The following is a 19,101-nucleotide window of genomic DNA, read 5'->3' as shown; positions in this document are numbered from 1 at the left end:
ATATCCCAATAACGGTAACCTTTGCAAGAATGGTTCTTGGGATATCAGCCAAAAGCGCAACAGCTGAACATTTTTCTTCCCAACGACGGGCCTGGTTGTCACTGTTAAAAGATGCTTAATTGCTCATGCGATAAACAGCCAGCTACAGTTTGTCCGTGTCAACTACAGGCTGATGCAGGATCTAGTCTAACTAGAAAAATGATCGAAGGGAATTTTCATTCTGTTCTTTTTTCTGTTTAATACGAACAAGATTGCGTTCACACAATATATCCAATTCCATTTCAGTATAAAAAAAAAAAAAACACTTTTGACAACACAACAGTCGGGTGCCATGATCCATTGAAATACATTTTCTTCGCCCCGCTTTGCTCCATCCTGACACATGTCAATGGGAGAGTACTTCTACGCAGTTGATTTGCTTCAGCTCTAATGTGAAGCTTTTTATTCAGTAGAAAATTTCTTATTGTAGATATATTATTTTATTAGTTTAGAGTAGATCCTGGCTGCTTATTTTATGTATCATATTGTCCAGATGTAAGAACACCCTCCAAGAAAAAGCCATATGGACTATAGCCATTTCCTGGCCCACTGGTTAAAGGCCAGTGAAGGTTACAATTACCAAGCTGTTGAGATACTAGGACTGCTATTTTAGAAAATCCAGTTTGTTAATAATATGATACCCCTCTAAAGATACTGAGACCCTCTAACAGGTTCCTAGGGTAAAGAGCTTAGAATCTCGAACTTAATATGCAATACCTATAAATGTGAGGGTATCAGTATGTATAGATGGTTTGTGTTCGAAACTGGTGTTTCATTGCACTGTTTGTATAGACACAGTTTTATTCTTCTTTTTTTAACTAGGTTTTGTTCAGAAATCTATTAATAACATACTTGACTAACACCATTTATGATGAAATATATCGATCCTTTATGTATTACTATGGGCTACAGTTCGTTCCTAAATGTAAGAAAGAAAAAAAGATGCCTTATATGCAGAATATCGTGGTTACAGCCACTTCTCTAGATTTTGAAGCCAATATAATTTCCTTGCTGTTCAAGCCAAGAGATGGTAAATTTTCTATAAAGGGGTTTCAGACAAGCTGGTTCTAATAGTGTACTTATGGTTTTGATCTGACTCTATTTTTAGGAGTTGTGGGTTGTTTAGTTTTTACTATGGGGCGTGATCGTCTCTTACTAGGTTACTAGCTACCGCTGCAATCCGGATTACATCTAAAACAACAGTCTTATTTCAGTTACAAAAGGCTAGAGTCTGTTCTTTATTGTAACTGCAACCTGAATTGCTAGCTGCAACCTGGGTATAAAATTACAAACAGGAAAAAACCTTTGGCTTTTTCTTAATTGGAATCATAGGCAGCGCAATAACGCTGCCTAAATAAAGAACGATGTTGGCACAATGTATTATTTATTTTTTTGTTTTCCATACCAGGGCACTTCGTATCGAAGGAGGTGTCGTAGAAACTTCGAAAAGGGCTCATTCTATTGGAAATTGGAGTGGCTAGCGCCCTTTTTAATAGCCCATTTTAATAACTAGAGAGTTCATTGACAAAGTTCATTCAAAGTTCTTGATGTAAATTTTCTTCTTTAATCTTGCCGAAATGTAAAACAAATTTCCAATGAAAGTGGCAAAGCCTTCCGTGTCTTCTACTTGCAAACCAAATGTTGAGTTTATAGATGTCTATTGGGTTGGTCTCATTTCCCCGTATATACGCCGTATTTTCGACATAAAACTTTTACATTAGGTGTTATTTTCCCAGACCACACTGACGTTCTAAGACAAACAAATAAACTTTCAAATGGGGATAAAACGATTTATTTAGACAGTGAAAAATAGGTACAAATGAACTTTGAATAAACTTTGTCAATGAACTCTCTCTAAAAATAATCTAGTGAATAATCCGGAAGTTCATTATTTTGTGAATGACCCGAAAAGTTTTTTATTTTGTTGTATATAAATATGCTAGTTTCAATTTTATTAATTTAGTATTTCTACTGAAGAGGGTCGCTGTATATGTGATGGAAAAATCTGGACTTTTGTACCTGTTTTTTCACTGTCTAAATAAATGGATTTATCCCCATTTGAAAGTGTATTTGTTTAAAAATATGGACACAATAGTAGTGTTTAATTTAGTTTCATACCTCCTCTAGATGACCTGAAATGGAAAACTTGATACCATTCGCAAACAAATCTGTTTACTTTCTTTGATAGCTTGGATACACTTACGCTATTTTGATTTGGTTAAATTTTAAGAGCAGAAGTGGTCTAAGAAAACAACACCTAATTTAAAGGTGTTATGTCGAAAATACGTCGTATATATGGTGGTATGTCGAAAATACATCCATATTTTTAAAAGGGTGCATGTTGTTAAAAATTGTTGAAAATTTTTTCCAGCATACACATATCAGGCCAAACTATAAAGTCTTAAAAAAACGAAAAGATTTAAACATTATTTTCTTTTTCCCTGAAAAGACTATGTCAATATAAAACGAACATAAATTAATTAGAAAAAACTTTTTCCACAAAATAAGTTTTTCAAAGAAAAGTAAAGAACTTTATTAAACCAAAAATGAGCAAAAATTAAACCCAAAACGAACAGAAATTATAATAAATAACCGAGTCAAACTCAAAATGAGCAGAAATTAACATGAGTTGGGCTCAAAACCCCTGTGCCTTCCAAAGGCCAGAACATAATTTGCACTTTACTGAAAAAGATACAAATGAATGAGCATTGTCAGTTTAATATACATATACTGACATTTAGTAATCAAAATGCTAATATTATTTGATTTATAAAAGATATAAAAGTAAAAACATTTATATTTTTTCTGTAAAGTGCAAATTATGTTTTGACCATGGGAAGGAACAGGGTTTTGAGTCCAACTCGTTTTAATTTCTGCTCGTTTTGAGTTTGACTCGGTTATTTATTGTAATTTGTTCGTTTTGGGTTTCATTTTTGCTCATTTTTGGTTTAATGGAGTTCCTTACTTTTCTTTGAAAAACTTATTTTGCGGAAAAAGTTTTTTTAATCATAGGCAGCGCGATAGCACTGCCTAAGTAAAGAACGATATGGACACAATGTATTATTTTTCTTTTTCTTTTTTCTTCTCCATACCCGGGCACTTCGTATCGAAGTTGTCGTAGAAACTTCGAAAAGGGCTCATTCGATTGGAAATTGGAGTGGCTAGTGCCCTTTTAAATAGTCAAAAGTGATTGGAGGGCAACTAGCCCCCCCACACGCCCATCATTTCCCCCAAGACATCCAATCTAAATTTATAGAAAACCATTTTCTTCAGCATAATTTTTTTCCTGATAGAAAATATCTTTTTGAGCAGAACACTTCCCAACAACCCTCGGGGCAAAGGTTTTGGGTTATGTCTTGGGGGCATATAAGAACGATGTTGGCACTATGTATCATTTTTTTTCCTTTAGAGCAGGGCACATCATATGAAAGGGGTCGTCGTAAAAACTTCAAAAGGGGCTCATTCGATTGGAAACCAAGAGTTCTAGTGCCCTTTTTAATAGTCAATAGTGATTGGAGGGCAACTAGCCCCCCCTCCTACGCCCTTCATTCCTCCAAACAGATCCAATCAAAGTTTTGAGATAACCATTTTGTTCAGCGTAGTTGATTTCCGTATAGAAAATATGTTTTTGAGGAGGACACTCCCCCACAGCCTTCAGGGCAAGGGTTTTAAGTTATGCCCTGGGGGCATATAAAGTTTTTATAGAAGGCGTTGTCGTAGAAACTTCAAAAAAAGCTCATTCGATTGGAAATTAAAGGGCTAGTACCTTTTTAATAGTCGAAACTGATTGGAGCGCAACTAGCCCCCCACAACCCCCCAAGCCCATTATTCCCCCCAAAACATCCAATAAAATTTTTTAGATAGCCATTTTGTTCAGCGTAGTTGATTTCCAGATAGAAAATATGTTTTTGAGGAGGACACTTCCACACAACCTTCAGGGCAAGGGTTATAAGTTATGCCCTGGGGGCAATTAAAGTTTTTATTGAAATCTTTGTCGTAGAAACATGAAAAAGGGCTCATTCAATTTGAAATTCAAAGGGCTAGTACCCTTTTTAATAGTCGAAAGTGATTTGAGGACAACTGTCCCCCCTCTCACGCCCACCTTTTCCCCAATCACATCCAATCAAAATTTTCAGATAGCCATTTTGTTCAGCGTAGTTGAAGGTTTTGGAAATTAGGTCTTTAAGGATGACAACCCCTCCCCCAGAGCCCGCAGGGAAAGGGTTGTAAGTTATGCCCTGGGGGAATATAAAGTCTTTACTGAAAGCGTTGTCGTAGAAACTTTAAAAGGGCTCATTCAATTGGAAATTAAAAGGGCTCGTGCCTTTTTTAATAGTTGAAAGTGATTGGAAAGCGACTAACGCCCCTCTCACGCCCACCATTTTCCCAAACATATCCAATCAAAATTTTGAGATATCCATTTTGTTCAACGTAGTTGAAAGTTCTGGAAATTTAGTTTTTTATGTCGATACCCAATTAAGAGCCCTCAGTGAAAGGGTCGTAAGTTGTAACCAGGGGACATACAGGGAATGCATTGACAGCGTTTTTGTAGACAAGACAAAAGAGCTCATTCAATTAAGCACCGAGAAGGCAAATAACTTTTTAATAGCTGAACGTGGTTGGATAGCAACTAAAGTCCCTCTCACGCCCACCATTTTTAAAAACACATCCAATCCTAATGTTGAGATACCTATTGTTTTCTACGTAGTTTAACTTTTTGGTAATTGGGTCTCTATAGAATATGACCTTTTCAGGGCTTATAGAGTAAGGGTGGTACGCTATGCCCTGGGGGCATATAAGGTTTATATAGAAAGTTGTTGCATAAATCGTAGGCAGCGCGACCGCGCTGCCTAAGTAAAGAACGGGGACAGTCGAGAACAACACAAGAAACGGGGACTAAGTAAAGAGGAGGACACTCCCCAACAACCCTTAGGGCAAGGGTTTTAAGTTATGCAATGGGGGCATATGAGAACGATGTTGGCACAATGTATTTTTTAATATTTTTTTCCTTTAGAGCAAGACACTTTGTATCGAATAAGTTGTCGTAGAAACTTCGAAAAGGGCTCCTTCAATTGGAAATTGGAGTAGATTATGCCCTTTTTAATAGTCAAAAGTGATTGGAAGGCGACTAGCACCCCTTCCACCCCCACCGAACCCAAAACGAACAGAAATTACAATAAATAACCGGTTCAAACTCAAAACGAGCAGAAATAACCATAAGGTGGGCGCAAAACCCCTATGCCTTCCCAAGGCCAGAACGAAATTTGCACTTTACTGAAAAAATACAAATGAATGTGCATGGTCAGTTTAATATACATATACTGAAATTTAGTAATCAAAATGTTTATATTATCTTATTTATTAAAGTAATAAAAGTAAATGCATTTCTATTTTTTTCAGTAAAGTGCAAATTTTGTTCTGGCCTTGGGAAGGCATAGGGGTTTTGCGCCCAACTTATGTTAATTTCTGCTCGTTTTGAGTTCGACTCGGTTATTTATTATAATTTCTGTTCGTTTTGGGTTTCATTTATTTACCGATACCGATTTGTGGTTGTTTCACGCTTGGTAGATTATTTGATTTAATTTTTGCTCATTTTTTGTTTAATGGAGTTCTTTACTTTTCATTGAAAAACTTATTTTGTGGAAAAATTTTTTTAAATTAATTAATAGTAAGAAACAAACTGGCATCAGCCTACGATTATGATGTCATTGATCAATCTTGCACATGAAACTTAACAAAAAAATGAAACTGATTTTAAAATTTCAAGGTATTTTTCTGTTTGAAATTAAATAAAAAAAAATTTTTTCTTAACTGAAAGTAAGGAGCAACATTAAAACTTAAAACGAACAGAAATTATTCCGTATATGAAAGGGGCTGTCCCCTCCTTAACGCATCGATTTTTTACGATAAAGTATTTTATTGATTTAAAAATTAGAGTTTTGAGAAAGAGTCAAACTTAAGCGTAAAGAGCGAGGCATTGAGGAGGGGACAGCCCCTTTCATATACGTAACAATTTCTGTTCGTTTTAAGTTTTAATGTCGCTCCTTACTTTCAGTTAAAAAAAAACTTTTTTTTAATTTAATTTCTGAACGTTTTTGAATTAATACCGATTTTGATTTTGGCTCACCGTACACGAATAATTAAAACGAAATTTGCATATTAATTTTACTTTTTTTTTGTTAAATGGCTTTCTCGAACGTTGTTTAATTTTATGTACAAACGTTTTTATTAGTAATAATTATACGTAACTAACGAATTAACTTACGTAATGAACTTCTATATTCATATATTTTAATACGTATATTAGAAGGTTCGCCCCCTAGTCAATACCTCGCTCTTTACGCTAAAGTTCAAATTTTGTTCAAATTCTTTTAAAAATGACCCCTTAAGCACAAAGGCCGTTAATTAGAATAAATAGCTCTTATGAAAGTACTAAAAACACTTTAGCATAAAGAGCGAGGTATTGACTAGGGGGCGAACCCAATCATATACGTAATAATTTTTGATCGTTTTAAGTTTTGAAGTTGCTCCTTACTTTCAGTTGAAAAACTTGTTTTTTTTTCAATTTCTGATCGTTTTTTAAATAATGCTGGGAAATCCGGCGCCCCCTTCATTGCAATGTCCCTTCTCCCATGAAAACTTCCTCCATGGAAAGATCCTCCCACATAGCCCCGACCCACTCTCCCCACCCACTACCAGAAAAAATTCCCCCCTGAAAATGTATTTGTGCTTCCCAATCACCAATATTATATGTTAATAATGGGCCAAGTTAATAAATTGAAACCATTTCCCTGGGGACAGTGGGGGACTGAGTCATCCTCAAAGACATAGTTATAATATTTTTCGACTATGCTGCACAAAATGGCTATCTCAAAATTTTGATCCGGTGACTTCGGGAAAAAATTAGAGAGGGAGGGGGCCTAGTTGCCCTCCATTTTTTGGTCACTTGAAAAGGACACTAGAATTTTTAAATTTCGTTCGAATGAGACCTCCCGCGATATTTTAGGACTACTGGGTCTATACGATGACCCCTGGAAAAAAACAAACAAAACAAATATAATAAACAAGCATCCATGATCTTTCTTCTGGCAAAAAATACAAAATTCTACATTTTTGCAGATAGGAGCTTGAAACCTCTACAGTAGGGTTCTCTAATACGCTGAATCTGATGGTGTGATTTTCATTAGGGTTCTATGACTTTACGGGGTGTTTCCCCCTTTTTCCGAAAACCAGGAAAATTTTCTCAGGCACGTAACATTTGATGAGTAGAACTAAACTTGATGAAACTTATATATTTGAAATCAGCATAAAAATCCGATTCTTTTGATGTATATTGGTATCAAAATTTTGTTTTTTAGAGTTTCGGTTAGTATTGAGCCGGGTCGCTCCTTACTTGCAGTTCGTGGTAACGAAATGTTTGATAAAAGATTAAAACTATTACTCAGATACCATAAATATTTTTGCAGTTTACATAATAACTTTAGCAATCCTGAACTGAGAACAAAAATAAAATAAAATTTCTTGTCGAAAGATAAATGTGTATAAATATTGCAACCACTTATTACGTCATATATGGTTATACGAGAAAAATCAATCCCTTTGTATCTTTTCAACATATTGTAAACAGTAACCTTTTCAATTTGATTATAAAAACTTTATATTCGGTATTTATAATAACTTCAACATAAACTTCATTAATCAGATATTTTAATATATCCTACATGGTTTAGTGGATAGGATACCTGGCTCTCACCAAGTTGGCTTGAGTTCAATTCCCGGCATGCGAAATTTTTACTTATGATGAGTTCTTAACGAATGTAATTAAATTAACCATTATTTAATGATTATTTTTTTTTATTTAAATTAATTGATTATTTTTATTACTTCAGTTACTATAGGCTACAGTTCGTTCCTTAATGTAAAATTTTTATATTTCTTAACATTGGACGTGATCGTCTCTTACTAGGTTGCTAGCTACCACTGCAACCCGGAACACGAAAAAGCCTTATGGCTTTAACTTATTTGGAATAGAAAGAGACAAACTTCAGAGAATCAGGCTGCTAACTAAGTCCAATACGTGCCATGGTGTTATTTTTTACTAGGTTTCAGCCATCACTACAACCATGATACCAATGAAACTTATATAATCCCTATTTTAAAGAAGCAAATTATTTTGTCAATAGATTATTTCAGCTAACATGGGCTAGAAGGTCGTTCTTCACTATAAAATTTATGTAAAAAATAAAATAAAACTTGAATTTTTTTTCAATTTTTACGTCACGTCACTTATTACGTCATATATGGTTATTAGTACACAATCGGTGTTAGATATTACGTCACGTTACTTATTACGTCATATAAGGTTATTAGTAGACAATCGGTGTTAGATATTACGTCACGTCACTTATTACGTCACATATGGTTATTAGTAGACATTCGGTGTTAGAAATCAGACTTGCCTCAAAACCCAAATATATTTGAAAAGACTGCAGTATGAAAAGCCATCAAAAATGCAGTTTTTTGTATAAAGTGATTCTATTTTTAAAAGTTTTAGTTTTGCAATTAAAAAAGGCACTAGAACATTCAATTTCCGAAAAAATGAGCCATCTCGCGACATTCTAGGACCAAGGGGTCGATACGGTCACCCCTGGGAAAAACAAAACAAAAAAACAACAAATAAACACGCATCCGTGACCTTTCTTCTGGCAAAAAATACAAAATTCCACATTTTTGGAGATGGGAGATTGACACCTCTCAATTTAGGTTCTCTGATATGCTGAATCTGATGTGTGATTTTCATTAAGATTCTATCACTTTTAGGGGGTGTTTTTTCCTTTTTTGGAAAATAAGGCAAATTTTCTCAGGCTTGTAACCTTTGATAGGTAAGCCTAAACTTGATGAAACTTATATATTTAAAATCAACATAAAAATCCATTTCTTTTGATGTATCTATCGGTATCAAACTTCCGTTTTTAGAGTTTCGGTTACTATTGAGAAGAGTCGCTTTTACTATACAGTTCATTACCACGAACTGATTGATCAGTTCTTACCGCGGGCAATTTCTACAGATTTGTCAATTTTAAGTCTAAACAAAACTTCTAATAATGACTATCCATGAGATCCTCTTGACTAACACCATTTATGATGATATACATATACAATTCGTTACGATATACGTTACAGTTCTCTTAATATACAGTTCGTTACCATGAACTGTTTGATTAACATAAACTTCATTAATCAGATATTTTAATAATGATCTAGTGGTTGGGATAGCTGGCTCTCACCCAGCTGGCTAGAGTTCAAATCCCGGTATGGGAAATTTTTTACTTATAATGATTTCTTAAGGAGTATAATTAAAATAATCATGTATATAATGTTTCCTTTCATTACTTTAGTTACTATGGGATATAGTTCGTTCCTTATGTAGTTGCTTCAAAACTCAAATAGCTTTGAAAAGACTGCAGTATGAAAAACATAAAAATTCTATTTTTAAAATTTCTGTTCTTCGATTAAAAAAGGCACCCGAACTTCTAATTTGCGTTCGAATGAGCCCTCTCGCGACATTCTTAGACCACTGGGTCGATTCACCCCTGAAAAAAAAAAAAAAAAAAAAAACACGCATCCGTGATCTTTCTTCTGGCAAAAATATCAAATTCCACATTTTTGCAGATAGGAGCTTGAAACCTCTACAATAAGGTTCTCTGATATGCTGAACCTGATGGTGTGATTTTCATTAAGATTATATAGCTTTTAGGAGGTGTTTCCCCCTTTCTTCAAAAATAAGACACATTTCCTCAGGCTTGTAACTTTTGATGGGTAAGACTAAACTAGATGAAACTTATATATTCAAAATCAGCATAAAAATCCAATTCTTTTAATGTATCTATTGGTATCAAAATTCCATTTTTTAGTGTTTTGGTTACTATTGAGCCGGGTCGCTCTTACTAGTTCGTTACCACGAACTGATTGATAATTGAAAATATCAATAAATTCGCGCCTAAGGATGACAACCCCTAGAGTCTGTAGGATAAGAGCTATAAATTATGCAAACTGCTAATTCTTTACAGATATATTGCATACGGTAGTAGAAACAAAGGGGGGGGGGGCAAGCTTGATCTTGGGAGTCCAGTCGCTTAAAACTTTTCGGGATTATTTTCTTGGACAAAAAGATCGTCAAAATTTTGCTGTGTGAAGGGGAAGGTGTTAGGAGCCCTGAAATGAGCAACAAAAACTTTTCTTCGGATCGATTTGAAAATTGCAGTCATAAGTCCTTGGGCCAAGAGGACTAATGTACAAAACATTATTTAAAGTATTGGTCTCTTTGAAACTGGCCGCTCTTATAATAAAAGGGCCTCAAAAAAGCGCCGAATTTTTCTAATTTGCATGGAACTTATATGAAACTTTGGACCAAGGGTACCCCAATGCAGATGGGGAAAATATACTGCTTCCTCACAAAATGCAACCCAAAAAGGGCCAGAAAAATACGAAAAAATCCCCCATGCGCTTCAAATGGAAGGGGCTATTTTAGAAACTTGGGAGGGGGATCATTCGATTGAAAATTGAGTGTCTTGTGTCCGTTTTAAAAGTCAGAAGCTGCTGGACGGCAACCAGCCTTCCTCTCGGTTCCTTTTCTGTCAACCGGCCCTCCTCTAACCCCTATCATATCGATTGAAATTTTTCAGAATTTTTCTGAAGGAACATGCCTAGCACTGTCAAAAATAGACTACATTTTCGAATTTCAATAGATTCTACCGTCTTGAAGGAATTCAAAAACGGAATTCAGGAGAGCTACTTATCTTCATGGCACGGCACGCGTTAAATTGCCCTTCCTCAAGAGGAAATGAAGATGGCGATTTATAGCAATCTGATTTTAGTTTACAACATCAAATAGCGTTTGAGCTAGATTATTACTTACTTGAAAGCGTCGAAGACCATAGCTCCAACTTTACTGACATCTCCACCAATGGTATTGCTCAATTCAAGGAATCTCTTCAATGGTCCGTTCAATATCGTGTCAAAGGCTAAAACATTAGGTGCTACCTCATCTGAAACAAATACATCCTTTAGAAGACTATCCTCCGATGAAAACCGAGAATGACATTTAATCTAGCACAAATAGTTTATATACAAACCGCAAAAAAAAAAAAAACGAAGAAAAAAAATAATAAGAGAAATACCCCAAAACGATGAGGGTTACTAAGTGACCGCCAAAAGAAAACATGTTCTGGGCTTCACGAAAAGACAATTTGCTTACCCGTAATATTTAATACAAAAGCGTTGACTTTTAACATTTTTTTTTTTTTTTTTTTTTTTTTTTTTTTAATCTGTTCCTTTAAAATGGACAGAAATACTAGTGGCTAAAAGAGATCAATTCAAGAAAACTATTTAGTTTTCTGCATAGTTTAAATGTCACCTTAACTCTTGGGGATTCGAAGAGGGGGGGGGGATCTTCTTATTTGAAATAATTCTACTCAGCCATATTTTAAACTTACTCCCTACTTTTCACAGGTTTTGTCCTTTTTTTGGAATTCTTTAAAAAACTTTTTTTTACTAGTACACTAGGATCATGCTTCCTAAGAAATGTACATTGGATTTTTTTTGGAGGGGGGGAGAACTTCAAGAACAATGCCAAAAATAGGCAAATTATAAGGTACAGATAAGATAGGTAAAAAATATCACTAGTTCAAGGAGAGGAGATTGGTCCAAAGACCATGAGAAAGCTTACATGCCCCCTCCCCCTCAGCGATTACGCATACACACGCATCCCAAACATACCAGATTATATTGATGGTTTTCCGAACATTGATATTAATAACAAAGCTATCGAACAGTAATAAGTGCATCTAGTTCCCCCGTGTTAATTATCAAAGAAATTTCATAGTTCAACGCAGTCTCCTATATCCTGAGACCTCCCACTTCCCCCCCCCTAAAAAAAGATTGAAACTGCATGGCGCATAGTTCACATTTAACATAATTAAATGCTAATTGGTCACAAGCTAATTACGATAATCAACTCGTTATAATAGCCTAATATGATTTATCCAAACGTAAATTTCTCGGGTTTTTGGTTGTGCTAACAATGAGCTTGACTAATAACTTTCGTTGACCATATGCCAGAAAAAAGCATGTCCTAGATTGCACTTTCACTTTTTCCCTCTACTAAAACCAAATACTTTTGACTAGCATTATATACGTCCCTTTTGGTGGGGAACTAACTTACTTTGGCCTTCGAGGGACACTTGAGAGCATTATTGTTAGGCGACAAAATGAATTGGAGGACACTCGGCTGTCCTTTAAACCTCGGTATGCCCCTGTTTTCATGTGACATCGGATCACAAATTTACCATAATCTGTGGAACAAAATATCCGAAAAGCATAAAAAAAGCGACTCTGGAAGCAATATGGTTCCTGCAGATCCCGGGGAAAGGGTGGCACATATCAAGATTAGGCAAATCAAAAATAAAATTTTTTTGATACATTTTAGCAGAAGATGGATATCATACATTTTCTTAGAATCACAATGACGCAATGATTGATGGTGTGTACAATGGAAGGGTTCCAGGTAGGGCCTAGGGGAGCCTTGCTTCCAGCCTTGTATATATAGAAAAGTTGCACCTTTTCAATCCATGATCATTCAGGGATCATCTACGAAACGGTCCCCGATAATTATAAGGTAATGATCAAAGATTGTTTGAATGAATGAGAGAATGTTCCGATATAAAATATAGTAATATCATAAAACAATGAAAGGTGTCTAAAGGAAAAAAAAAATCTCGACCACTTGGTCATATCATAAATAACAAATATAAAAGATAAATATACAGACTGAGGATCAGAGGGACCAGACAATGATAGATGAAACAGAAATAAACAAAACAGCTACAAAACGAGCTAAGTACATATAAGGAAAAAGCACGTGATTTTTTTTAGGGGGGGGGGGCTAGTAATAAAAAGCAAATATTATTTGGTAATTTAAAGAATAGGCCGGGAGAAATTCAGAAAATCCCGAGATTCCAGGGAGAGGGACCAAGACCCCCCACCCCCGCGTTCGTCCCTGGTGCAGAGTAATTAGCTCCTTTATTTTCTTTTCGCATATAATAAGAATAATCAGAAAAATTAGTATTGAAAACTGATGAGATAGCATATTTAAAACTGAATCGAGCTAAATAAAAATGGTCGCGAAAAAGAATCTTCTACTGCAAGCAACAATAGTGAATGAATGAATGAATTTTATTAATAACCCCTCTTACAATCAACAGAAAAAGACAGAGCATAAACAAAAAAAAAGAAAGAAAAAGCAAAACTGACAAGAAAACAAATACAAACAGAAAGAACTACATAATAACATAACTATTAGAGAAGGTGGACCCAATCATGGTCCAGCAGCTCTAGTTGTTTCACGTAATTCTGAGTTACTTCCTCCACGGCACTCAGAGGCTCAGCAATTCTATATTTCGCAACAATATGTTGGTTTCGAACAAAAGGCGGCACTTGAAGCAGATATCGGAAATCAGAGGCAATGCTATAGCGTTGTCTATAGTAAAGGCCATACGGCTCCAAATGTTTTACTATTTAGCCTATTAGTATTTTTTTTTCCAGAGGCACTTCGTATGGAAGGGGTCGTCGCATAAACTTCGGAGGAGGCTAATTCGATTGGAAATCGAGAGTTCTAGTGCCCTTTTTAAGGGTCAAAAGTGATTGGAAGGCAACTAACACCCCTTCCACGCCCACCATTTCCCCAAACACATTCAATCAAAATTTTGGGACAGCCATTTTGTTCTATGTAGTTGATTTTCAGATAGAAATCATTTTTGTAAGAAGAACACTCCCCCACAGCCCTCAAGGCAAGGGTTGTAAGTTACGCCCTAGGGGCACATAAGCTTTTTATAGAAAGTTTGTCGTAGAAATTTGAGAAAGGACTCATTCGATTGGAAATTCAAAGGGCTCATTCGATTGGAAATTCAAAGGGCTCATTCGATTGGAAATTCAAAGGGCTAGTGCCCTTTTTAATAGTCAAAAGTGATTGGAGGGCAACTAATCCCCCTCTCACGTCCACCTTTTCCCCAAAGACATCCAATCAAAATTTTGTTATTGTTATTTTCTTCAATGTAGTGGAAAGTTCTGGAAATTAGGTTTTTGAAGATGGCGACCCCCCTAGAGCCTTCAGGACGAGGGTTTTGAGTTATGCCCTGGGGAAATATAAAGTTTTTTTTTTATAAAGAGCGTTGTCGCAGAAACTTCAAAAAGGGCTCATTCCATTGGAAATTTAAATGGCTAGTGCCCTTTTAATAGTCGAAACTGGTTGGATGGCAATTAATACCCCTTGCACGCACACCATTTCCACAAACACATTCAATCAACATTTTGAGATAGCCATTTTGTTCAACGTAGTTGAAAGTTCTGGAAATTATATTTTTGAGCAGGACACTCCCCCACAGTCTTCAGGGCAAGGGTTATAAGTTATGCCCTGGGGGCATATATGGTTCTTATGGAAAGAATACTCGTGTAAACTTCAGAGAGGGCTCATTTGATTGGAAATTAAAAGTTCTAGATCACTTTTTCAGCGTAAAAAGAGATCGGAGGGCAACTAGCCCCCATCCCCTCACGCCCTTTTCTCCTCAAATACATCCGATAAAAATTCTGAGATAACCGTTTTGTTAAAAATAATTCAAAGATCATATAACAAAAACTCCGGTGTCAACACAACTCCCCAGGGCCCGGGGGCAGGCGTTGCAAGTTATGCCCTGGCGGCATATATGGTTCTTATGAAAGGGATGCTCGCAAAAACTTCAAAGAGGGCTCATTTGATTGGAAATTGAAAGTTCTAGTTCACTTTTTAAGAGTCAAAAGAGATTAGCGGGCACCTAGCCCCCCCCCCCTCGTCATGCCATTATTTCCTTAACCCATCCGATAAGAACTTTGAGATAGCCATTTTCTTAAAAATAGTTCAAAAACCATATAACGAAAACTCCAGGGTCGGCACAGTCTCCCAAGGCCCGAGGGCTGGCGTTGTAAGTTATTCCCTGGGGGAATATATGGTTCTTATGGAAGGAATGCTCGTAAACACTTCAGAGAGGGCTCATTTGCTTTTAAATTGAAAGTTCTAGTTCAGTTTTTGAGATTCAAAAGAGATTGGAGGGCAACTGGCCCCCCCCCCCACGCCCCCTTTTCCCCAAATGCTCCCGATAAAAATTTTGAGATAGCCATTAAGATAAAAATTGTTCAAAAGTCAGATAACAAAAACTCAGGTGTCAACACAACCCCCCAGGGAACGGGGGCAGACGTTGTAAGTTATACCCTGGGGCATATATGGTTCTTATTAAAGGGATGCTCGTATAAACTTCAGAGAGGGCTCATTTGACTGGAAATTGAAAGTTTGAGCTCACTTTTCAATAGTCAAGAGTTCGGAGGGCAACATGCCCCCCACGCCTTCTTTTTCCAACCCATCTGATGAAAATTTCGAGATAGAAATTTTGTTAAAAATAGTTCAAAGATCATATAACAAAAACTCCTTTACGTGTTGCCATTTCCTTAAAATAGTTCAAATGTCAGATAAGAAAAACTCCTGTGTCAACGCAGCCCCCCATGGCCCGGGGCAGGCGTTGTAAGTAATGCTCTGGGGGCATACATGGTTCTTATGGCAGGAATGCTCGTATAAACTTCGGAGAGGGCTCTAATGATTGGGAATTGAAAGTTCTAGTTCACTTTTTAAGAGTCAAAAGAGATCGGAGGGCAATTAGCCCGCCCTCTCCACGTGCTGTTTTCCTCAAACCCATTCGATCATAACTTTTAGAGAGCTATTTTTTTCAAAATGGGTAAAAGATCATACAACAAAAAATCGGGGGGTAACACGCTCCTTCAGATCCCGGGGTAGGCATTGTAAGTTATGCCCTGGGGCCGTATATGGTTCTTATGAAAGAGATGCTCGTTTAAACTTCAGAGAGGGCTCATTTGAATAAAAATTAAAAGTTCTAGTTCATTTTCTCAGAGTAAAAAAAAAGGTCGGAGGGCAACTAGCCCTACCCACCATCCACAACTTTGAGTTTATCGGATGGATAAACCCATCCGATAAAAATTTGAGGTGACCATTTAGTTAAAAATAGTTCAAACATCAGATATTAAAACTCCGGGGTCGACTCAACCCCCCAGGGTCCAGGGAAAGGCGTTGTAAGTTATACTCTGCAGGTATATATGGTTCTTATAGAAGGGATGCTCCTATAAACTTCAGAGAGGGCTCATTTGATTGAAAATAGAAAGTTTTAGTTCACTTTTAAAGAGTCCAAAGAGACTGAAGGGCAATTAGCACCACCCCCCCCCCATACACCCTTTTTTCCACAAACCCATCCGATAAAAATTTTGAGATAGTCATTTTGTTAAAAATAGTTCAAACATGAGACAATAAAAACTCCGAGGTTAACACAAACCTATTTTTTCACTTTGATATTGTTTTAAAAAAAAGTTTGATTTTGAAATAAGGAATTTTTAAAAATTGAAACTTTTTGCAATCAAAAACGAACAAAAATTAATTAAAAAAAAACTTTCCAAAAAATAAGTTTTTCAAAGAAAAGTGAAGGCCATTTTAAAGTTAAGCTCAGCAGAAACAAATACCTGTTAAAATTCAAACTCAAAACGACCACAAAGTACTATTAAAGAATAAAAGAAACCCAAAACGAACAGAAATTATATAAACAATCATAGCAAAAAACATACAACAAGTAATAATATAAATGAATAAATAGATCTTAAAGCGAGCAATGCTTGGATTGAATATGAAAATAAAGCTTAATACAAAAAAAAATATTTTGCTATTGAAGAAGAAATGAAACTTAAAACAAAGAGAAATGCAATAGACAATCAATGCAAACAAACATACAATAGATATTAATTTAAATGAGTTAAAATAAATCTTTAAACGAGTGAAATTTAAACTGAATATGCAAATCAAGATTGAAAAGAACACAAATCACTACAAATAAGAATTAGGGTATCACATTCATCTCTCACTGTAAAAATCTAATACCTTCTGTGTCATTAGCGCTTTACTCACAACCAACACTATTACAAATATTTTCATTTGTACTTGATAATTAAAACAAACATTAAAATTACAGTAAAATTTTGAGCTGATGAATTTTCAGCAATTAATATCATTTTAAATCAAATATTAAGTTTAATTTATTAGGTATTCCTAAAATTGTTCGAGATGAATATTGTTTCACTACAAGACAGTGTTGGGATACTGCCCCCTTCCTTAACTGTAAAAACTAAAAGCCTACTGCGTCATTGGCGCTTCACTGAAAACGAAAAGCGTAAAGAGCGAGGCGTTGAGGAGGGGACCGCCCCTTTCATATACGGAATGATTTCTGTTCGTTTTAAGTTTTAATGTCGCTCCTTACTTTCAGTTAAAAAAACGTGTTTCTTTTTATTTAATACATAAAAAGAATTGGATTTGTATGCTGATTTCAAATATATAAGTTTAATCAAGCTTAGTTTTACCCATTAAAAGTTACGAGCCTGAAAAAATTGCATTATTTTCAAAAAAAGGGGAAAACACTCCCAAAAAGTGATAGAATCTTAATGAAAATCTCCCCATCAGATTCAGCGTATCAGTAAACCCAATAGTAGAGGTTTCAAACTGCTATCTATAAAAATGTGAAATTTTGCCTATATATATATATATATATATATATATATATATATATATATATATATATATATATATATATGTATGTATGTATATATATATATATATATATATATATATATATATATATATATATATATATATATATATATATATATATATATATATATAGGAAATTCAGAAATATTCCCTTTTACATCTCGGTAAAAACAAAGCTCATGGTAGCACTTACCCCCCCCCCTAGAAATTTTCCGGCAGTGATCATGATGTCCTTTCCCCCGATTCTCCACCTCATGCACCTGTAAGCATGCGATTGTAATTTTTGGTACTGTTCTATGAGCTGTAACCAACGCGCGATATTGTACAACGAAGATGCTACAGAAACTAATCAAACAGGTTTTTTCAACGGAGATTTCCTATTCTGAGAATTACAAACAGTGATTTATCACTGCGTTTACAATATTAAAACTTTTGATTTTTGGGGTTTGGGGGGGGACGGTATCTAGATTAGGTTACGTATTTAATATATGTTATGCTTTACCCCCACCCCCCTGATGTGCAAATATATAACCGCAATTTGTTTATAAACTATTATATTTTCATCCTATTTTGTTTTATTTCATTAGCAATTAACCAAACTTCATTTCTCGCGTGGGTTACAGATAATAGAACAGTACCTAATTTTTCACCATCACGGATCCTGGACACTATCATCCTTCACCATCAGGGACACTATGACCCTTCAGCACCCTCATTACACGTGCAGTTCAAACATAATCGTGGGAATCAATGTAGATTACAGATTAATATCTACCCCTCCAATACCTCATTCTGTATTTATCCGAACGATAACAGAGAGTGGGAATAAAAATAAACTTCTTGAGTTTAAGTGTACTCCCCGACCTACAAAAAGATTCACCCGCCCTCCTTCACAATACCTGATGTACAATTATATACCACTGTGCATAGTTATGCGAAACCTCAAATGAATCAACTTAGGTAAATGACGCTTTAAAATAAAGCCTATATAACCATTTATTAAAAAAAAAAAAAACGGCAAAATAAACACACATCCGCTAGCTTGACCTTCGGATAAGATACAAAATTAACAGTTTTGTAGCCAGGGGCTTAAATTCTGTAAAAAAAAGAAAAAGAAAAGAAAAGAAGAAAAGGCTTCTCGGATATGCCGATTTTAAGGTATAATTTTCATCAAGACCACTTGCCCTCTTCGGGATTTTTGAGACCCCCAGCCTCTATGATGTTTCTCTAAATTATGCAATTTCCTTGTGCTAACAGCTTTTGATGGATACAATAAAAATTTATGAATTTGAAAAATTCGGAATTGGCATGAAAACCAGATTCAGGTGCGAAAGCGACAGTAAGCAAAACTATGAAAATACGGACATTTTCTCACC

General features: G+C 35.5%; 1 protein-coding gene across 4 annotated transcripts in view; it reads right to left on the bottom strand.

The window, feature by feature from the left end:
- capt (adenylyl cyclase-associated protein 1) overlaps positions 1 to 19,101 on the bottom strand; it is a 76,547-nt gene that overhangs the window by 28,167 nt on the left and 29,279 nt on the right. For all 4 annotated transcript variants that reach the window (XM_089099337.1, XM_089099339.1, XM_089099340.1 and 1 more), the window contains one exon: positions 10,958 to 11,087. In XM_089099337.1, coding sequence (XP_088955463.1) covers positions 10,958 to 11,087 — 130 coding nt within the window. The remainder of the gene's footprint in view (positions 1 to 10,957; positions 11,088 to 19,101) is intronic.

The sequence above is a fragment of the Artemia sp. Qi Xiang Cuo genome, chromosome 13 (genome assembly GCF_049724085.1).
Source record: "Artemia sp. Qi Xiang Cuo chromosome 13, ASM4972408v1, whole genome shotgun sequence".
Classification (NCBI taxonomy): Eukaryota; Metazoa; Arthropoda; class Branchiopoda; order Anostraca; family Artemiidae; genus Artemia; species Artemia sp. Qi Xiang Cuo.
The sequence above is the reverse complement of the archived record's forward strand: the minus strand, read 5'-3'. Positions and strand labels throughout refer to the sequence as shown.